This window comes from Anabrus simplex, chromosome 2 (assembly GCF_040414725.1).
Source record: "Anabrus simplex isolate iqAnaSimp1 chromosome 2, ASM4041472v1, whole genome shotgun sequence".
NCBI classification, from domain to species: domain Eukaryota; kingdom Metazoa; phylum Arthropoda; class Insecta; order Orthoptera; family Tettigoniidae; genus Anabrus; species Anabrus simplex.
Genome location: NC_090266.1, coordinates 1,143,940,415 through 1,143,964,175, shown reverse-complemented (window position 1 = coordinate 1,143,964,175; position 23,761 = coordinate 1,143,940,415). Strand labels below are relative to the sequence as shown.

At 40.2% G+C, this 23,761-nt stretch overlaps 1 protein-coding gene across 1 annotated transcript in view; it reads right to left on the bottom strand.

Annotated features, from left to right (window-relative positions):
- The window catches only part of rdgBbeta (cytoplasmic phosphatidylinositol transfer protein 1), a 185,692-nt gene that overhangs the window by 83,461 nt on the left and 78,470 nt on the right, over positions 1 to 23,761 (bottom strand). Inside the window, exon 5 of the mRNA XM_067139742.2 lies at positions 4,942 to 5,013. Within this exon, the coding sequence (XP_066995843.1) occupies positions 4,942 to 5,013 (72 nt within the window). The remainder of the gene's footprint in view (positions 1 to 4,941; positions 5,014 to 23,761) is intronic.

Genomic DNA, 23,761 nt, shown 5'->3' with positions numbered 1-23,761 from the left:
TGTTCCATCTTATTGCATGATACTGGTTGGTTTAATTGGACAGCCTTAAAAGTCCAAATAACTTATTTTTTCTGGTTGATTGGATGCATGAGCTTGAATGTCCAATTTTTTTGCTCTTTGGAATGTAGTCGAACTTGGGTGTTACTTTGTGATTTAACTTCTGTGAGTGTATTTGTGAAACATTAGAATGTTACTTGTGTTGCTAAAAAAATGTGGAGTAGTCACTATGGAGGTTCAAATAGGGGACTTCTCAAAGTCGTTAACAACAAAATGTTGTAATCTTGCAGCTTCAATTTGTAGGTAGATAATAGATGATTGAGAGTCTGTAACGAGAAAAGAATGTATGTCTTAGTTGCAGAGTGTGTTTAAATTGAAGTATGAATGGGTAATCGAGCTGGCTCTTTCTCACCCCCTTGCCTCTCTTGCAGCTGACTTGCTCTGGTGACACTATCGATTCAACTGGCTGTAGCTGACCCCGTGCGCCTCATATTATATCTGTGTGTAGTATGCGGAGAGGGATGGGTGGGGAAAAGGTGGGCGGACGATGTATTGGTTGTTCTCGGAGGAGTTTTTTCTTTGGGCAGAGCTTTTATGTGTGCCCATTTGTTAAAGTTTTGAAAGGTACTCTCTTTTACTTTTTAATATTTTTAATAATTGTGGGATTTGATCGTATAGAGGGTTTTTGGCATCTACTATGTCATTTAAATTGAGGATTTTATTTTAAAATGTAGATGTTTTCGAATTTGTTCATTAATTTGCCCTTTTTGATATTCTTTGTAATAGTTAAGTGTTGTTCTATGGCCGTGTATGTATGTCCAGTTTTCCTCTTACGTACGCTCATGGCTGAAAATTTATGATGTTTATTAGCATTATAGTGTTCTAAATATCTTGTTAAGAAACTTTGCCCTGTTTGTCCAATGTACAAGGCGAAACATTGAGAACATGCGAGTTGGTAAATCCCGGAACCTGACTATTGATCTTTGTTGGAGTTGACACTATTGTGATTTAGGAACATGCTTTGGTTAGTGTTATGTGTTGAATGCGATTTTGAAATCATGTTTTTTGAATGGGTTCAAAACTTGATATATTATTGTAAATAAATGAGGTGAATGTGGACTTTGTTTTTCCGGAATTAATTTTGACGTTTGTCAACTTCTGACTTTTCTTATTATTCGGTTAACCATATCTGTATTAAATCCACTTGGCTATGTTTCTTATATATCGTAATACCTTGTAAACAGACAACCTCCACGATCTCTAAACAGGACAATAAATTCTCTTTACAACTACAGAGATATTTTTTCGGCCGGGTGACTCGCCAACTATACCATTGCTACCTCGCCGAATGTAACAAAGCAAATAGGCTGACTCCAAGTAGGAAGTCGGCCTCCCCTTCCACCATGTATGCCTGCATCACCCATGCCGTTAATCTATCTCTCGCTGATGAAGACATTGCAACTGAGCTGCGCCCGATCGGCATCCACAGTGCCTCAAGACTTCTCGCCGGCCACGTGCCATCATCAGATGGACTGCTGTATGTCCCCTCTGCAGATGACTTTTGGAACATCATAGACAATGGAGCATATATCAACCGCCGCCTCCATCCGAGTGGAAATTACACCTTCAGATATTGCAGCTCAGTTAGTCCACAACGGACCAATTACGCTTACAGCCGCCGTGCCATCACAAGGGACACCTCAATAACAGACTTCGACTAATTTCTACCCTTCTCCCAATAAAACCACCACTACTACCGTCACTACAACCACCTCGACATCTACCCTCACCTCTTCACAGGTCCCTGTCACAACAGTTCTAACGTGCCATCCATCACCACTCATGACCTCTTCCCTCCCTCCTTCCTTCAATCCTGAACAACCTCAACGCCAATATATACCTGCTGGAACATCCGAGTCTACAACCATTGCGCCGCCTTCATCATCCTCAGATGCTGACGAAACAGCAGCCTCCGCCCCATCATCGACCACACAGCCACCACCAACCCCGCCGCACCATGTTCAGCTGTGTGATCCGCGGTGTGGATCCTGCTTTCTCAGAAAGTACCATCTTCCAACAACTCCAAGCTGAAGGCGTCCCTGTTCATCGTATCTTCAGAATAAAGAACTCTTCTGACCCCACATATCTGGTACGCATCCACGTCCCGAGCGCTGATGATGTACAACACCTTATTGACAATGGAGCTTACATCTATCATCGACATAAAGTTGAGCCCTCTATATCCCCACCCCGTCCCGTAAGACATCCCATCATCAATTCTCGCCGCCGCCCCCGGCCAGCCCCTTCTTTACAACCTCGCCAATTCGTCAGTCCACTCCCTCCCACACCCAGTTTCTTCCCCTACCCACCTCTGACACTGAAAATCATACGATACCTAACATCTTCCCTGCACAATATCACTATGTCCCTACACCTCCTAACCCTTCAACTCCACCCTAGCACCCTTCTCTAAACTTCAATTCCAGTGCACACCCTCTATTATTAACATCCCCATAGCTCTTCACCAAATTAGCACATCGTTCTACCCACCTTCTTAATTTTACACCTCACACAGTTCCTTTCACAGCTCCGGCCTGGGAGACAACGTTACTGTCTAGGGGCCCGCCCCGCCTATTAGGGCGGAGAATGAAACACTTTCTTAAAAAAAAAAAAAAACCTTGTTGAGGTCTTTAGGTGTGATGGATATTTTAAAGGCTCTATGTATTAAGCTATAGGACGCTGCTTGTTTTTGAGTGTTCGAGTGCAATGAGCTGTTCTTTATTCTATCATCTTTACGTGTGATGGTAATGTCTAAAAAATTTATGGACTTACTAATTTCGACTTCTATAGTAATAAGGAACAAAAATGAGTACATTAATAAGACTGACGCTTTTTTCACGGTTAACTCGTTTTCGTTAATAAACAAAGACCCCATAGCCCGAACCCAATGCAATCTCAAGACTTTGCTCAAAAATTCATCCTTTTTACCAAATGAACAGGAATCACAAAAATTAATATACATGAACCCAAACATACCTACAGCTAGAGCACTACCAAAAATACATAAAAAAGAAATTCCCATCAGACTACCAAAAATACACAAAAAAGAAATTCCCATCAGACCAATCATCAATAGTAAAAATAGTCCAACATATAAAATATCACAGTTTATACATAGCTTTCTTAAAAAACATTATAAATTTCATAATAATTCTCCGCTGAATAATTCAATCGATTTTTGTGAGAAGTTACAAAAATTTTAAATACAACCAGACCACGCCGTGTGCTTGCTCGATATTACCAATACGTACTTGAACATTCCAACAAAAGGAACAGTTAACATCATTAAAGACAATTTAACCAAACACGGTCATCTCAGCGTCATGGAAATTGATGAATTGATCAATACATTTAATTTCGTACTCAACAATAACTTATTCATGTTCAATAAGAAAATATATCGTCAGAAAGGGTTATCAATGGGAGATCCAGTTTCAGGCATCTTAGCAGACATTTACCTTGACCACTTAGAACATAAAAAAATCAAAACAAAAATACATGGTTTAAGCCTATAGTTATGTCGACGACACGTTTACCATCACAGACCAAAAGTACAACAACAGTATCTAGTCTATTCTTTGCAATACCTTAACACACTAGATCGAAATATAAAATTCACTATAGAAGATGAAATCATCCAATTTGGCATGACAATTTTAAATGTTTTATCAGGACACAAATACCCAGGATCCAGGATATTTTGAACATTGAGTATAGGAACAATGGCCAATGATGCCTAAAATGTGGGCAAAACATGTCCCATTAATATATTTATAACAATTTTTTTTATGTAAATAAAAACCATATTGTATTGAAAAGGTGGACTTTCTAAAAGTGTTATTTTGGAAAAATGTATGTTGCTCAATACACACCCAACGATGAGATGTATAAAGTTTAATAAGTGGTACATTCGGAGCTGTCAGTGGAGAGATGGCATGGAATGACATTAGTAAATGAATAAGTTTGATAGGTGTCTTTAAAAGTAAGAAAGATCATAATATGAAGATAAAGTTCGAATTCAAGAGGACAAATAGGGGGAAATATTTGTTTATAGGAAGGGGAGTTGGGGACTGGAATAACTTACAAAAGAAATGTTCAATAAATTTCCAATTTCTTTGAATCATTTAAGAAAAGTGACTGATTGACTTTGTCAATTCAGTTCTTGATTATACAGCAAAACATTGTTTTTTTAGAAAGTCCCACTTTCTTGGAATGCTTTTAAATTGAACCCTCCACGTCCACGCACGCTCTCTCTTGACTATTTTTATGGTTTTTGGAAATGCCAATGTGCCACATATTTTGTCTCACAAGAGTTCTTTAACGTGCAAGCATAAGGTTGGCATATTTGAGCACTTTAAAATGGTACTAGATCGAGAAGGGAACAAACCTGCCAATACTGGACTCAGAGTGCCAGTAGTTTACAACCTGAACCACTCAGCCTAGCTACAGAAGAAGAGTTTCATAGCAGAATAATCAGCATGTCTATCAGTTTTAAGAGATGCTGGCATGCCAGACGTTTGCTCAAAAGATAGGTTCTTCCGAAACTCTCTCGTATTGAAGCATCCTTAAATACCATACAACTGTACTGGAATTCAATCCTGCAATCCTGCTAACTATACTATTCAACTGGCCACAGCATCAATGAGTATTAATGGGTAACACACAACACATCATCACTCTGGTTAAAGCATTATATCTGTACATGTAAACTTACATAATTAAAAAAAATTCTGGAATTTTGGAAATAAAACACAATGATGTGATACGACGCTACGGCTGCTTATATTAAAACAGGATGCTTGATGTTTAAAGGGGCCTAACATCTAAGGTCATCGGCCCTATTAAAATCTGAACGATTGCAAAAGAGTTTAGAATACAACTTACATTTTCTGTTGATCCATTATTGTCTTCATACTTGGTTTTGATGGAAATGTGGAACTTGGGCACAAAGGAGCACTGTAAAGTAAAATTCATATTAGAACACAAATGCAACTGATCAGCAGAAATATTTCAATTGAAAAAAGTTAAGAAAATTCCATTAAATAAATAGATACAAAGATAAATAGTTTAAAAGCTCTCTGAGACACATTACAACCTACATTTGATCATCCACTCATTCATACTTTGCACATTACATGAATCAGTTGCACTCAGCAAGTCGTCTTGGAAATCCACCTTTAATGATGATAATGATTCTTGCTGTTTAAAGGAGCCTAACATCTAGGTTATCGGCCCCTAATACTACGAAATGATACGAAATGTAAAGTCAATTTAAAAATCCAAAATCCTTCACTGACCAGAATTCAAAGCATGACGAGGAAGAATGAATGGATATGAATTTAAAAGAGTCAGTGGATCCGACCTGCAATGCCCCACATTCCCAGAAACTAGCGTTAAACAATAGTATTACTGACCAAGGGAGTGCTTCTAAAGCACAATAATGAATCGATGATGCTTATAGTCTAAAGGGTCCAAAATCCAGGTCATCGGCCCCTCATAATGGTACTTATCGCTAGGAAAGTAGAACCATGGTATTTTTCATGTTGCGGTAACGGAGACCTATGGTGTTTCTCACATTGTAGCACCATTTACAGGCAACGCAAAACTATGGTGTTCCTCACATAAGTGTACTAACTACCGGGACTCGTAGAATCCCATGGTGTTCAGCACATAGTGGGTACCAATCACAGGCAAGGCAGAACCATGATGTCGCTCATATGGTGGTACTGATCGTCGTCTGCTGTAACTCGACCCGAGTATATACAACTTCTTCCTGCATACATTGACCAGTTCAACTCAGTTTATGGATGTGTTTGCGATGACTAAACAGACCAATCCTGGCATAAAACATAAGCCCACACAAATCACACTGAATAGATGGAGGAGGGCGGGGTTGTAATTGACTGAGTTTTCTTGCTTGTTGCTTGGCCTCTTGATGCCTGCGGCATTCTATTTCAAACGAGTTGACAGTGGTGGATGTAGTGTTCCGCCACAGTGAACGGTCCACAGCATATTCTTCCCATGTCTGTATATCTATACCAGTTGTCTTCATGATGTGTTTCAGCTGGTCTTTAAAACGCTTAAGAGGGGCTCCATGAGGTCTACTGCCAGAGCAAAGTTCACCATAAAGAATTTGGCGAGGAAGCCTGGTATCACCCATGCGGTCAACATGGCCTAAACATTGTTGTCTGAATGCTATTTAGCTGCGCTTTGTCGAGAATTGCCATGTTGGTCACATAGTCCTCCCACTTAATATTGAAGATGAATTTCATTTTCTGTTGTTGGAAGCGCTCTAGTTTTATGATATCACGGCGAAAAGAGTGTCCAAGTGTCACAGATATACAGCAGCGTGGAAATGACAACAGCTTTGTACACCGTGAGTTTCGTATACAGTTTTAGGCCATTATTCATGAAGACTCTGTGCATTAACCGTCTGAACGCTGCATGACCAGCCCCAATTCTTTCATCAACGTCTTGTTTGCAGGTACATCGTTTAGACAAGATGCTTCCAAGATATGAAAAGTGATCAACCTGTTCCAGTGTTGTGTCTAAGATGGAGATACTGAACTCAGGAAGAGTTAATCCTGAGGCAGGTTGAGCAAGCACCTTTGTTTTTTCGCATTAATGGCAAGACCAAAGCGATCACATGCAGTTTTAAAGCAGTTGACTGACTGTTGTACTTCTGCAGGTGTTAGAGCAGGAGATGCGGTGTCATCGGCATACTGCAGCTCTGCCACCCAGGTAAACAGAGTACGTCTTTGTGAGCAAAGTCTTGCCAGACTGAAAAGGCCTCCATCAAAACGAAATTTAATCTCCATGCCTAAGTTGTTTGCAGATGATTCATGCAGCATGGCAGCCATGTACAGTGCAAAGAGTGTAGGAGCAAACACACAGCCTTGTAACATACGATTTATTCTGAAGCCTCCATAAAAGTATTACGTAGCATAAAAAGACATGTCATTTGCAAATGTTTTTTTTATTTTGATCAGCGTAAAAATTGGAACTTGCAATGTTGTGTATGCACTGATAGTAGTATTCTTGAAGTGTCCACTATTTTTGCATTAAAACTTATGGCTAATTGATTAAAACATTTCGGATGTTTATTCTTGCGATAACTATATTGTTTATTTCACCGTGTTCCTCTGCTGGAAGTATGAGCGTCTTGGAATGACTTGGACACTCTTTTTGAGGAATTGGGTAGTTGTCTAGTGTTCAGTTCGCTGAGTTGATAGTAAAATGCTTTTTGAAGAATGAACATTTTTTGTTTTTAGTGACGTGCTTCTTAATTTGATGTTGTATAATTTTGTCAAGTGTCAATTTGTTTTACAATACTTAAAGCCTTGAATTTTGAAAGATAGCGTGAAGGCTTCTTCCTTTTATGTTGTAGGCCGTATTTATCTGTAAGTAGAAACGAAGTGTGTGAGAAGTTGCGTCTACTAGGTTTTAAGTTAGAGGTAAAAGAGTGTGCGTTGTACTTACAATAGATGTTGACACTGTTGTGCATTACACGGCAGCACGTCGAGTATTGTTGCGTGTTTGTCTAGAGCTGCTGCTTGTGGCTGCGGAGGGGAGGTTTGAAGGGGTAGAAGGAGCGGCTGCTGAGAGAGTGAGATTGGAGTGGGGGGGTATCTCTTGGCGGTTCTTTTGCGTTTATCGGGTGTTGCTTCTTAACTCTTTTTAGGTAATTAATTTTTAAGAGGGGGATGACTGCATCAAAAAGAATGTTGGTTTTTTCTGTGATTTCGTTCAAATTAAAATTTGGGTTGACATATTGATCTAGGTTTATATAAAATTCTTCCATTATATTGAGTAAGGGGCTCTTGGGGTTAGTCCTTAGTATTTGCATGTCATTTTCAATATCTGTAAATTTGTGTTTGTAATCGTCGACATGTTGTCCTATGGCTGAAAAATGACTATGTTTTATTGCGATGATATGGTCATTGTATCGTGTCTGGAAGTTCCTCCCAGTACGTCCAATGTAACTGGCTTCATAGTCGTTGCACCTTATAAATTATGACACAGCCTTTTTTCAATCCACGAGTGATTGGGAACGAATATGATACCGAGTTACCATGAAGAACCTGTCCAGACATGCTACCATGAAGAGCTTGAACCAATTCCACATAACGTACAGGACATCCAAAATGTCTCAATACTTTCCACATAGCAGATCTTGGTACTGAATCAAAGGCTTTTTCAAGATCACAGAAAACTAAATACAGAGGCTGCTGTTGCTCTCTGCATTTTTCCTGGAGTTGTCTATCACAGAAGATCATATCTGTTGTGCCTCTGGAGGTTCAGAAACCACATTGAGATTCAGGAAAAATCCACTCTGAGATTACTCAGAGCTGGTTTAATAGAATTCTTGCGAGAATTTTACCTCCAATTGACAAAAGCGATATACCACGTTAGTTCCCACATACACTACGATCGCCTTTCTAGAAGATAGTAATGTCGGTAGCATACTTCAAGTTGTCAGGTACCTCTCGAGTTTCCCAAATCAAGAGGATGAGGGTGAAAAGTCTAGTCTTGAAGGGTATACCTCCATTTTGTATCAGTTCGACAGGGATGTTATCATGACCAGGAGCCTTTCTTGGATTTAATTGATTGAGTGCTTTGGTGAGGTCTCTGTATGTAGGTGGAACTGAATCATGGTTGTTGGGGCTGCTGAGGGACATCAAGAAAGAAAGTCCTCAGCAACATTAGAGAAATGTTCCTTCCAATGCTCTAAACTTTCTCAATTATCAGTTAAAATGACGGAGTTGTCAGCAGTCTACAATGACCCTGATGAAGATCGAATTGGACCATATATCTCCTTTATGCTAGAAGTTTTGCTGGTCACGGGCATCATCATCAGCTGATCACAGGTACTGTAAAGCCCAGCCGGAAGCACACACTGTCGCTACTAATCACAATCCTATTGTGTTCCTAACATAGTGGTACTACGCGCAAGTAAAAGCGACCCATGGTGTTCCCTGCGTGATGGTACTAATTACAAGTAGTCTCATGGTTGTAATTCGATCATCCCTTGCTCGCCTCTTGTGACAGGCAGGAGATACCGTGGGTGTATTCTTTGTCTGCGTCCCCCACCCACAGGGGGTTGTGTGTTTGGTCCGCGAGAGCTATTTTATTTCGCTGAAGTCCGCTGGCAAGCTGGTTAGGACCCTCCCATCCACCACCAGGGATGCGCCACATGGGAGTATCACCTAAAACCCACAATCCCATGGCACTACAGCCCTTGAAGGGTCTTGACCTACCATGCAACTGATGCTCAGCCCGAAGACCTGCAGATTACGAGGTGTCCTGTGGTCAGCACGACGAATCTTCTCAGCCGTCATACTTTGCTTTCTAGACCGGGGACGCTATCTCACCATCAGATAGCTCCTCAATTCTAATCACGTAGGCTGAGTGAACCTCGAACCAGCCCTCGGGTCCAGGTAAAAATCCCTGACCTGGCCGAGAAAAGCACACGGGGCCTCCGGGTGAGAGGCAGATATGCTACCCCTACACCACGAGGCCGGGGGAATTATCACCTCTCCCCCTGCTATGCCTGCAGAGTAGGTTGGTGGGAAAATCCACCTTTAACTTGAGAGACGACACATGCTCAATACTAACAGAACTTACTTTTCGTACACTAGTAACAGCAGGGGTAGTGCATCGTTAAGGGCTAACTAAAGGAGCTTAACCCCAACCAAATTTTTGGACATAAGAGTTTAGAAATGTTATATTATTTATATTTTAGAATGAGATCAAATTTATATCTGATTACCACTGTCCTGAAGTAATTAACCTTTTAAGTGCTGAGTTACCAGTTGACTGTTTGGTACCTCAAGGCTGAGTTTTTTTATTCGTATGTAAAAAAAATTGTAGAAGCCCCAATTTTTAACTTATCAGTGGGGTGATTAGCTTAAAATGTTTATAAATGTTGGTTCTTTATAAATCTAAATACAAATGAAAAATCCTACACTTATGTTCAATATCATATTGAGAGGAAACAAAATTACACTATGTGCCCATGCGTGCATTATCTTTATACAAAGTAAAGAGCCAAAAATAACATTATTTCCTAAAACCTGTAGGCACATTAATACATGTCGTGACGGACTCAAGGGGATACCACACGCTATCTAGTTGCAGTTATTGTAACGTCTATGTATGTGTTTATGTACAGTCTGAGTCTGGGAGATTGTTAATAACAGGAGACTAGCTTGTAATAAACACGGTGTTGTTACTCGACAATTTTGGTGCCGAAACCCAGGAGAATATTGAGAGTTCACAAGAACTACGAATACTATCGGCTTCCGAAACATATTTGGTCGCTTCTGTGAGAAGGATTATTGAAAAGGGTAAATCACTAACCTCACGTCATCACGTTTAGCCTCAACACGACGGATAAGTACAAGCTTCACCCTCTTTCTTAGTCAAATATAATACTTATTGGCATTCAAGTAGGGCTTGGCTCAATAGTTGTTTTCCCCTTTAGTACCGCGTTTAGTTGTATGAATGCTTGAACCCATCATTTGATTCCGAAGGCGCCATTTTGTGACAGAAGACTTGATACCACAAATCCACGCTGGTCATCTTGACTGGTGCTGCCATCTGTCACTTTTCTAGGAACTAAACCTAATACGAAGATTCGTCATTTCTACTCCAAATTACATACAAACGAGAATCCAGTATCAACATGACTGAAATTGCAGGGCATCCTTCAAAATTAAAATGTAAACGGATAACTCATCGAGGAAATGCCACACGCTTCATAAATCAAATAAATACGTTCGATCATTCCACACCTGTTGACGAAGTTAAGCACTTCAGTGAACGTTTACGTGAAGCTTTGGACAACTTACTCGCCTTAGATGATTCCATTCAAGATCTGCTCGATGACGTAGAATACAATGCAGATGCAATAGCATGTGAAGAGTACACAGACAAAAGCCAACGAGCTATTAGAAGGGTGAAACATCTTCTGGAGCAGAGTCAAGTTGTAAATAGCACGAATGTCGCCACCCAATCTTCTACAAATCCAACGGTTCACAACGTTGTCCCAGAAGTCAGGTTACCAACGATAAAATTACAATCTTTCACGGGAAAGATCGAGGAATGGTCCCGGTTTTGGGAACAATTTGAGGCATCCGTAGACAGAAATCCATCAGTCTCTACCATAAATAAACACGTCTTTCTGCGCGGATACTTGGAAGGGGAACCAAAGCAGCTAGTCAATGGGATAGCCGTTACAAGCGACACATACGAACAAACTAAGCAGATTCTCTGATATCACGCTATGGGGATAAAAATAGAATTATCCAATCACATCTAGATTTCTTATAAATTCTTGAGGTTGCAGCTTCAGAGAGCCCGGAAATACCAAACAATATGTACATCGAATGTCATAGGCGAATTCAAGCCTTGCGAGCATTAGGAGAGGACGTGAACTTATACGGAAGGATACTCGCTCCTAAGCTACTGCGTGCCTTTCCGGAAGACATCTGTCGCCGTTGGCTCATTCATGCCAAAAGACACAACACGCAAGAAGGGAATCTCTCGAGACTAATGGAATTCCTTAATGAAGAGGTCGAAGGTGCTATCAACGCACAAAAAATACGGGGATAATTTTTTCCTGCAGCACCTCACATACCTACAGTCGGCCGTTTTTCAGGTGAACACAAAAGCAAACAATGCTGCGAGAAGACGCAAGCGAGAAACGGCACCGTTTTGTGTGTATTGCGAAAATGAAGGGCACTGGGGCCAAGACAGTCAACAAATACAAGACCCCAAGTTTAGAACTGATAAACTTAACACGGCAAAACGTTGTTTCCTGTGTCTCAGGAAAGGTCACAATAAGGATAAGTGTTTCAAACGAGGAAAGGCATCCTGCAACCAGTGTAAGGGTCTCCATTACGTATCTATCTGCAGTAAATAGAAGTCATCGCTTCTAACTTCACATACCTTCAGATTATTCACACGTGGATCAAAGGACCGACAGGAAAACAAACTTACCCGTTGTGTCCTGGACACTGGTAGTCAGTCTAGCTTTATTCATCATTCTCTGATTCATTGCAACTCAACGTTAATCAAAGCCAGACATTGGAGTTAACCACCTTTGAATCACCTTCTAGGACTTTAACTTCAAGAAGGAACGTCTCATTTGAAATGATGGGATTTTCGACTAGTGCTCGTATTTCAGTTGGTGCTTTCGAAAGTCACAACACCTATACACCACAACCAACGCCACCACATGACATAACGGTCCTGGCTTCACTCAACAAACTCAAACTAGCAGATCTGCAAGACGAAAGAGAACTTCCAATAGAAGTTCTCACAGGCGCAGACCACTACTGGAAGATTGTGACTATGAAACAACCAATGAGAGTATCCCATTCTCTTGTTCTACTGCCTACTATATTTGGATACGTCGTTAGCGGAAACAGATCCGGCGTTACAGTCAACCAGATAATGGTCCATCATATTTCATTTGCTGTAGATGAAATCTCCGATGGCAGTGTACGCCAGTTTTGGGAGTTGGAAACCATCGGCATTGAGGAACATCAAGGGCGAGCACTGTCATCCAAGGATCACGCCATTCTCCAAGATTACCGTAACACCTTCCGTAAGGAAGATGGAAGGAGATTTGTCTCGCTGCCTAGGAAAGAGGGCGTTCTCTTTTCCTCCAATTTTGCCACAGCAGAAAGGCGATTCTTATCATTAGAAAATAGACTACAAAGGAATGATGAGCTGAAGTCCATTTACCATAAACACATGTTAGATTATATACGGAGAGATCAAGTAGAGGCTGTTCCTCACAACAACTGTTCTGGGGATGTGTTTTACCTACCCCATCACATTGTGAAGAAATCCAACGCGAGTAGCACAAAATACAGAGTCGTCTTCGATGCATCCTCCCACGAAACAGACTCTCCATCACTGAACGACGTGCTGGAAATGGGCCCTAACCTGTTATCGGAAATTCTAGCTACATTGTTAAGATTTAGAAAACACTCCAAGGCAATTGTATGCGACGGCCAACAAGCATTCCTACAATTAACACTCAATAAGGATGATAGAGATCTTACGAGATTTCTATGGTATCATGTTGAGCAGAGGGAGGACGGAATCTGTGACACATCAAACGAGCTGATATCGTATCGTTTTAAACGCTTGCCCTTTGGACTGACATCTAGTCCATTCCTCCTGTCGGCCACTATAAGGGGAACTGCCACAGTGAATCGGGACAGATATAGAGTTGCATCAGAGCTAGTTGACAAATCTATGTTTATGGATGACTTCACTGCAAGTGTTAATGATGACTCAAAGGTAATCGCTATATATCAGGAACTCACCGAGCTCTTACAACAGATTAAACTCCCACTCTCCAAGTGGGCAACTAACTCGGAACCGTTAAAGACGTTATGGCGCAAGGAAAAGCTGGAGGAAAGAAGAGTGACGTCCGTTCTGGGAGTAGACTGGAATACTGTTGAAGATTGTCTCTTCACCAACAAGGAGAAAATTGCTAGCGATCTTAGGCACAAACCACGAACCAAGAGAAACATTCTTCATGCCACCGCCCAGGTCTACGATTCTCTTGGACTTTTCGCACCAGTAGGAATTGTTGCTAAATTAATCTTTCAGGACACCTGGCTTAGAGGTTTAACTTGGGAGGAGTTACTACCTCCGGATATAGCAAAGGATTGGCATTCATGGATTAGCAAACTTCACTTCCTGTCATCTATAAACATCCCCAGATGGATTGGGATGGGGCAAACAAATGACGAATCACATGTGTACGTATTCTGTGATGCCTCTGAGAGGGCATACGGAGCAGTTATTTATGTGACGTCAACACGGGACTATACTACACCCGCTCGCATAGTTTGCAGCAAAAACAGACTAGCACCAGTGAAGATGACTCTTCCAAGATTAGATTTGCTCGCCGCACTTACAGGCACTCGCCTCCTGCGCTATATTTGTGCAGAAACAGGTTTGGACCTCAACAGGCCCACTCTGTGGAGCGACTCTCCAGTGACGTTGGGATGGATAAAAAAACGACCCAAACAAATGGAAGACCTTCATTGCCAATCGTGTAACAGAGATAATTAGCCACACAACTCCCAGCCAGTGGCGACACTGTCCTGGAAACCAAGACCCCAGTACGCATCACTATTGTGCTCACCAGGGAGTCCCATGGAAATGCATCGCGCCACGGGCGGCTTGGTGGGGAGGATTCAGGGAGAGATGGAAAGATCCGAACAATCATCCTACGCCAACCAGACGGCTCCAGAATCAGTCGACCGATGCAGCTGGTCGTTCCTCCGGAAATCGACCAGGGTGGGGAGGAGATGTGACGGACTCAAGGGGATACCGCACGCTATCTGGTTGCAGTTATTGTAACGTCTATGTATGTGTTTATGTAGAGTATGAGTCTGGGAGATTGTTAATAAAAGGAGACTAGCTTGTAATAAACATGGTGTTGTTACTCCACACATGTAACTTCTTAGAAGTATATAAGTTGATATTTCAAAATGCTTTCTAAACCTGGAATGTGGTGATAGTTAAATGTTTTCTACTGGTTGTTTAAGATGCCGATTTGTTCAACTATCTGCACCAACTCCACTGGCACAATTTTTTTTTTAAAAATCAATGATTTTCGGGTTCTCATCAAACACTACTTGGCCCTCAGAGCCTGTCACAGTTACTTGAAAGTCTGGTGAATAAAAGTAATCCGTCCGCCACGAAAATAGTCATAAAATAGCTTTTGTACTCACCGTGTTTTTCTTCTTTCGTTTAGAAGGAGGCTCTGTTTCTCTCTCACATACAATATTTTCGGCACTCTCTCTATCACACTCAGTTTCAGAATCGCTTAACAATTCATTAAAATCATCATCTCCATCATAACTTTCCGCTGTGGTTAATAACTGAAAGATTCTGTGATCTGAAATAACATCGCTGCAAGAGCAAGTAGATTGTTGCTCCGCCATGTTTGTTTGCATCACATGTGAACTCCACAGACGTCTACAAAAAGCGCTGTAAGTTACTTCCCGAAGCTATAATCACTGATCAATTAGTTCTACATAATGCCCAAAAGATGGCAGAATATGTCAGAGATCAAATTGGCACTCGAAATTGAAACTCAAAAAGATTAAAATTGTCGCGCACCGTCTATAGACGGGCGTAGCAGTACTGGGCCGGCCGCGTCAGCCTGTCTATATTCGGGCGTAGCACTCATCGGGTTAATGACCGGACGAGTTTCCCAAGCAGTTAGGGGCGCGCGGCTGTGAGCTTGCATCCGGGAGATAGCGGGTTCGAATCCCACTGTCGGCAGCCCTGAAGATGGTTTTCCGTGGTTTCCCATTTTCACACCAGGCAAACGCTGGGGCTGTACCTAATTAAGGCCACGGCCGCTTCCTTCCAACTCCTAGGCCTTTCCTACCCCATCGTCGCCATAAGACCTATCTTGTGTCGGTGCGATGTAAAGCCACTAGCAAAAAAAAAAGTAATTAATGATATGAGAATATTAAAGTATGATTATATTTTTTTACGTTTATTCTTACACAGGGGCTAATTTGCTCTCAGTCCACACAGTGAGTATTGGTAACTGTTTTGAAGGTCAGCGAATCTTTGAGGGAGTGAAAGTTTCAATGCATTTTAAAATGTCAAGCTCTGACATGCCCGCAATAAAAAACAATATAGATGAAGCTGTAGCAGCGGGTTTTATGGCGACGTTATTGCAAACTCACTTATATTCTTCCAACCTCATGTAACATGTTCTGGTGACCATTCAGAGTAAAGTTTTTGACATATTCCAAATTTCAGTTTACAGTTGCCTTTTTAACAGTTGCGGAGAGGAGAGCCTAAGTTCTGGATAGTTTTTGTTTAACAGAGATAAGTATGTAGTGTTTAAAATAGTGAATAGTACGTAGCGAAATGATTACTAACTTGTCTTTTATTATGAAGAGGGGAGATACACTCGTGACATCTCCATTTCCATCATTAAATTTAGAAGTAAAAAGACTTAGTGTGCACCAACCTAGAGATTTTAAGCTTCATAAGAGTTGCAAGGATCAGAAGAAAACATTTGCGTTATCTTGGTTTGAAAAGAAGTGGCTGACTGTGAGTGAAGAAAAACAGTCCCTTTTCTGTTTCATGTGCTTATTGTTTGGTGGGGAAACTTTTTGTTATTTGTTTAACGTCGCACCAACACAGATAGGTCTTATGGTGACGACAGGGTAGGAAAGGCCTAGGAATGGGAAGGAAGTGGGTGCGGCCTTAACTAAGGTATAGCCTCAGCACTTGCCTGGTGTGAAAATGGGAAACCATGGAAATCCATCTTCAGGGCTGTCAACAGTGGGATTCGAACCCACTATCTCCTGGATGCAAGCTCAAAGCTGTGCGCTCCTAACCGCCCGGCCAACTCGCCTGTTGGTGGGGAAACTAGCTGGACTAATATAAATAATAATATTATTTGCTTTACGTCCCACGAACTACTTTTATGGTTTTCGGAGACTCGAGGTGCCAGAATTTAGTCCCGCAGGAGTTCTTTTACATACAAGTAAATCTACAAACACGAGACTGACGTATTTGAGCATCTTCAAATGCCACAGGACTGAGCCAGGATCAAACCTGCCAAGCTGGGGTAAGAAGGCCAGCGTCTCAACCGTCTGAGCCACTCAGCCCGGCACTAGCTGGACTGTAACAGGCATAACTGATCTTAAACATCAGAAAGAGTTAAGAAACATGAAACTTGAAGAACATGTATTGAAAACAACGTAAAATTTAATCTTTTCTAGTTCTGTAAACATTTTGACTCAAATTAAGCCTAGTGCAGATATGCCAACTTTCAAAATTGAACATTATAAACTTCATATTAGAGCCCGTATTGTCAAAGTATCAACTTGTGAAAATTTGAATTTATAATTCCACCCTTACAATATAGTAATTTTCTTACATTAAATTATACTCGTGAAACATGTTTCGTCCTCTTATTTGACATCTTCAGTCACAAATACAAAACATTAAAAATAAGGCGAGGACACGTTGAAATAAGTGAATAAAAAGTCTTTGTATCCTATGACGTGGCGTGATGGCGTCTTGTAAATCTTCAGTGTTAAAATGGTGCGGCGTGAACATGATATGAACCATGAAGTCCAATTAAAATCACAGATTAAATTGTTGTTCAAAACAACGAATTTTCAATTATAAAACAACATAAGTGGCTGTGTGAATAAAATCATATGCATATTGTACATAAAAGAGTGTGGTGGTAATGCCACATTAAAATAGCTTTCTTGATTAGGAGGTGGGGTTATACTGATGATGCAAGTTGAACTTGATCATGTGTTGACAATAGGGGCCTAGCGATCACGATCACGGCGGAAACTGAAAATGCAATTCAAAAGTTACCAATAGAGAACCAAACAGACACTAGATTTAATATTAAGAAAAAACTTTCTAATTTAATAAATAACAAAGGTAGAGATTCTACACATCAAAACCAAACAATAGCTTCACTGGAACAGAAAATTAAGGAGAATGGTTTGATTGTGACTAAGGCGGACAAGGGGAATGCGACGGTCATTATGAATAAAGAATCATACATACAGAAAACCGAAAACTTTTTCGCAGAGAATTCATTCAAAATTATAAAAAAAGACCTGACGAATATCATCCAGAGAAACTTAAAGCAACTTCTTAAATGATGATCTTTCATCCTTAATGAAAGGGAGTCCCAAAAACTTGTTAATATGAACCCTGGTATACCGACGGCTAGGGCACTACCGAAGGTGCATAAAGAGAATATACCTACAAGACTTATCATTAACTTCAGAAATAGCCCTATATATAAGACTCCTAGATTTATACACAATTTTTAAAAGAAAAATCATAGATTTGAGGGTAATAGGTCTATTAAGAATTCTAGAGAATTTTGCGATCGTATTAAAGATTTAAACATGCAGATGTATTCATTTGATGTCAAAAACATGTTCTTGACTATTCCAGTATCAAAAACGATAAATCTTGTAAAGAATAATCTACTTAAATACAGTAATTTGAGTAAGCAAGAGATAGCCAATTTTATTAATATTTTGGAGTTCGTCACCGCTAATAATTCCTTTACCCTCAACGGCCAAATATATAAACAGGAAGGTCTTCCTATGAGGGCCCCAGCTTCGGGAATTATGGCAGAAATTTATATGGATTTTCTTGAAAATGGTAAAATCAACAACATTAAAGGTATAACAAGCTGGTAGAGATACATAGATGATACGTTTACAATAATCGACCATAGCATTACCAATGGACAGGAGGTATTAGAACAATTAAACAATATGGATTCACAGATTAAATTTTCTTGACATTACAATTATTAATGACTCTAATAAACTTAGGTTTAAAATATTCAGGAAACCCACCCAAACGGCAAACGTAATTAGACAAAGTTCCGTACACCCGGCAGCATATAAGAGGGCCTCCTTTTACAGTATGATTTACAGAGTTTATAATATACCCATGTCAAAAGCAGATCGTAAAAATGAGATAGATAGATAGATAGATAAAAGCCTTCATTTTCTGTGGCGAAGTTAGGGCTCTTGGCTCTTTCTTACACTTAACCACACACATATTATTTGTTAATACAATGACACTGATTAACTTAAAATACTAAGAACTACAAATAACACTAATTCTTAAGACAAAATATGAATATATCTTCGCAAAGATGACAGAAAGAAAAAGGAACTACTTACATAATACAGATTTGAAAAAATACTCATTTCAATACACAACGAAAGAAATACGAACGTAAATATACTAGTAAGCTTAATAACATTTTAAAATGAAATTCAACACAGTAGTCAAAAATGGGAAATAATAATGACTGAACAAGTTGAATTTTTAGTGATCGAGGGAATACATTTCTGAACCGTTTTAAGGGGTGCAAGCCACAATAAACCTTTTTACAGATATTCTTAACTTGCGCTGACCAGTTTAGAGTTTCCGTTATAATAACTCCAAGGTTAGAAACTGATTCACAATAAGGTATAACAGTATTATTTATAGTTATGAGAGGAATGCGGTTTTGTTTTAAAATGTGAGGATTCTTCGATGTACCAATGATAATGGCTTGCGTTTTATGGGGGTTTAATTTAAGGTTGTTTTTAATTGCATAGCCATTAATTTGCTCAAGGTCAGCACTAACATTACATATTGCTTGTTGTATATTACTAGGTCTAGTGTGGTAATAAATTTGCAGATCATCAGCATAAAGACGGTACTTGCAGTGCTTAATTGATCTGGTGATATAATTTACATAATGTGAACAGGAGAGGGCCACGGACTGACCCTTGTGGGACACCAATTTATTTTGTTCACCACATTGATTTATTATTATTTGCAACAACACACTGCCGGCGGTTTGTGAGATAAGAATAGAAAAATTCCAGCACTTTCTGGCTAAAGTTTAAGGACTGTAATTTGGGAAGAAGCAACCTAGGATCGACAGTATCAAATGTGCTACTGAAATCTAAAAGAGTAAGTATTGTCACTCGTTTGTTGTCCATTGCATATCTAATGTCATCTGTCACTTTCAGCAGAGCTGTCATGGTACTATGTTTTTTCTTAAAGCCTGATTGGTAAGAGTTGAGTAAAGCATATTTATGTAAGAACGAAAGGATTTGCTCATGTACCAGGCGTTCCAGCATTTTGGACAGGGGTGGTAGGATAGAAACTGGTCGGTAATCTGAAGGAATACTGGGTCCATCCTTTTTCGGGATTGGGATGACTAGGGCATCCTTCCACACCACAGGGAAAATTCCTTGGGTTAAACAGTAGTTAATAATGTGTGTTAGGATCGACAGAATGGCGCCTATGATATATTTGTAGAAAGACAGACGTATGCCATCGTGTCCAGCACCATTTGATCTGAGAAGACATTAACTCGTTTTATGTCAATTATACCAACCTCTTTAAACACAAATGTATCTTGAATTGGCATAGAAGGAACATTATATATATATATAATTCGCTGGGGCCATCAAGGACCACGTTAAGTCTTGTTGCATTTGACACTGAACTTGGCCTTCTTTAGAGCCCAAATTTCCCTCATTTTTTGTGAGTGGGCCTGCTTACGCTCCTCTGTCCAAGGGGCACCGTGTCTTCTCTTCGGTTGCTCGTCTCGGTTTAGCCTGTTTGTCAATATTTTCTTGCGGAAGAGATCTCTGTTAAGGGTGTCTTCAGCTGAGATATGTAGTGTTTGCAGGTCTTCTTTGGTATTTCTAAACCCGGGAACTGTGGTTTTGGGGTTTGAATCAAAAGAGTGAAAGATTTCTTTAGTTAACTTTCTTCCGTCCATTCTTTTCAGATGACCGTAAAATCGTGCCCGTCTTTTTCTGATTGTGTCGGTAATTTTCTCTATTTTGCTGTAGACTTCCTTGTTGGATCTCTTTTGATGGATTCCATTTCTGTACTTTGATCCCAAGATTCCTCTCACAATTTTGCGTTCTCTTTTCTCCAGTTCTTCAAGGAGTCCTTTGTTGGCATTTAGAGACAAGTTTTCTTCTGCATATAGAACTACTGGCTTCAGAACTGTTTCATAGTGACGTACCTTGGTGTTTTGGGAAAGGCATTTTTTGTTGTAGATTGTGCGGGATGTTTGGTAGGCTATTTCCAGTTTGCGTACTCGCTCCTGAAGTGCTTCTTTGTCCAGTCCATTTTTCATTATGATCTCACCCAGGTATTTGAATTTGTCTACTCGGGTGATGTCCCCGTATTTTGTATGGAGTTCTGGTGGAGCCTCTTTGATGTTAGTCATTACTTCTGCTTTCTCAAACGATATCTGCAAACCAGTTTGTTCGGCAATTTCCTTTAAAATTTCAACTTGAGCTCTAGCGGTTTCTATGTCGTTTGAGAGATTAGCAATATCATCGGCAAATGCTAAGCAGTCTGTTGCGATCCCCTTGGATTTGGTTCCTATTCTCAATGGACTGTAACTGGTTTCCTGTAATCTCACCCGCCAGGTTCTGATGATCTTTTCAAGAACACAGTTGAAGAGTATCGGGGATAGCCCATCACCTTGTCGGACTCCTGTTTTGATGTCAAAGGAATGCGAGAGACATCCGTGGAATTTCACCTTGGATTTTGTATCAGTCAGGGTGGCTCTAGTTAATGCCAGCAGTTTCAAATCAACTCCAAATTAATTTAAGATGTTTTGCAGGACTTCCCGGTCAATGGAGTCGTACGCTTTCTTATCTGACGATCGTTTTGAGATTTTGGATCTGTTCAGCTGTTGAGCGACCTTTTCTGAACCCTCCTTGGTATTCACCTATTTGATGTTCGACTTGTGCTTCCAAACGCTCCAGGATGGCAAGTGATATAATTTTGTAAGTCACGGGTAGCAAAGATATTCCTCTGTAGTTGTTGATGTTCTTCATGCTGCCCTTTTTGTGTAATGGATGGATCAAAGCTATTTTCCAATCTTCGGGTAGGGTCTCCTTGTTCCAAATTTCTTCTATTTGCTTTTGCAAGATATCAAGTGATTTCTCTGGGGCATATTTCCATAGTTCTGCTACTACTGAGTCTTCCCCCGGCGCTTTGTTATTTTTCAGACGGGCAATGTGGCGTTTGATTTCATCTCTGTCGGGTGGTCTGGAATCTGGGTACCTGAGTAAGGGTTCCTTGGTCTCAATGGTGTTTTGCGGTTTAGAGCAATTAAGTAAATTTTTGAAGTAATCTGCCAGAATGCTGCAATTTTCTTCATTTGAAGTCGCCAGTGTGCCGTCCTTTCGCTCAAAGCATAGAGATGGTGGTTTATAGCCAGTGAGTTTGCGTTTGAAGGCTCTGTAGTATTCTCTTTCATTCTTCCTAAAGTTTTGTTCTATCTTTACAATGAGAGATTTTTCGTATTTACGTTTCTCAGTTCTGAACACCCTAGCTGCTTGGGCACGTTGAGTTTTGTAGGTTTCCCAATCATTTTCTGATTTCGTAGAGTAGTACTGTTTCCACGCATTGAGTCTTTCTTGGAGGACTGATTCGCAGGTACCATTCCACCAGGCATGCTTTTTGCTTCTCTTGATTTCTGCAACGTCTTTGGCGGCCTCAACAAGGAGACTTTTGGCGTTGTTAAAGTCACAGTCATTTGGTCTAGCCTTCTCCTGGAACTCCTCGACCCTTTGCTGAAGTTTATCATTGTCGAAGCGGGTGATCTGTTTGGTTGTCTTCCTTGTGTTTGCGGGAATTGGTTTGAATTTGATAAGAGACATATAATGATCTGAGGCCACATTGATGCCTTTCTTTACCTTGACAATCATAATCTCAGGGCTGTTTCTCCTGGAGATTGCAACATGATCAATTTGGAACTCTCCGAGAGCTTGGACGGGAGAACGTCAAGTCATTTGCTTTCTGGGTAGATGGCGAAAGTGGGTCGACATGACCTGCAGGTTGTGATTTTCGCAAATGGACACCAGTCTTTTGCCGTTGGGATTGGTTCTTTTGTGAGCAGGGTAATTTATTATTATTATTATTATTATTATTATTATTATTATTATTATTATTATTATTATTTGCTGTTACAGTGGATTCAGCCGACATGAAGTGTAGGGATACATTCGGCGCCTGCTTTAATAACTTTCGACCTATACCCAACGTTCGTAATTGTTTCCGTATTTCTGTCGAGTTCTTGCATTTTGATACTTGACATATGTGTTTATATTTACTGTTTCTGCTTAATTGTTTAACCCTGTTGCGGAGAACGCGGTAATTTTCAAAGTTATTAGCATTACCCATTCGTTTAAACCTTCTGTACCATGAGTCACGCTTTGCCATTTCTGATTTAATCTCACTAGTCAACCACGGAGAAGGTGGTCGAGTTACCCAGATCTCTTTCTTGGGAGCAAATCTGTCATAGAGTTCTAACACCAGATCAGATAATTAACTTATTTTTACGTCAATATCATCCACGAGTAAAATATCATTCCACGGCAGATAATATGCTTCGTGTCGTATTCTTTCCTTGTCCAAATTTTTTATATCCCTACGTGTTATATATTTAGTTTTATATTTTGGCATCTTTAATGAATAGCAGATATATATTAGATCGTGGGTGGAAATACCTGGCATTGCAAGCTGTCCATGATTTATAACTTTCTGAGGATTGTTAGTTATGATCAAGTCAATCAAAGTATGAGTCATCAGGTTTACTATATGTAGATGATTAGTACCATTTAGAGGTAGGATGTTTAGGTCTAAGCTAAAGAACATATTTTGTAAATGTAATGAGTTGTTTGTCGCAGTCAGCAGATTTGTATTAAAATCTTCCAGTATAATATTTTCGTACAGTGGGATTTATTTGGCTAAGCAAAGTTCAAGGTCCGATATATGTCTCACGTCTGGGGGTTTATAAACTACTCCGATCAGTACTTTTTGATTGTTAGCCGAAACTTCTACAAACATAAACTCTGGTCGACTGGGAATTGTCTGGTCTGAAATAGCCACTATTTTGCTTTTGAGATCATTACGACAGTAAATAGCACACCCTCCCCCTATACGTTTTCTTCGGTCTAGACGGTGTAAAGTCATGTTATTTAATTCAACAAGGCCTGAGTTTAGTGAAGGTTGTAACCAAGTCTCAGTTACACATATGCAGTGCAAGGTATTACTATCATGAAAGAGGGATAGTATTTACCCAACGTGAGCCATCAAAGATTGCGCGTTAATA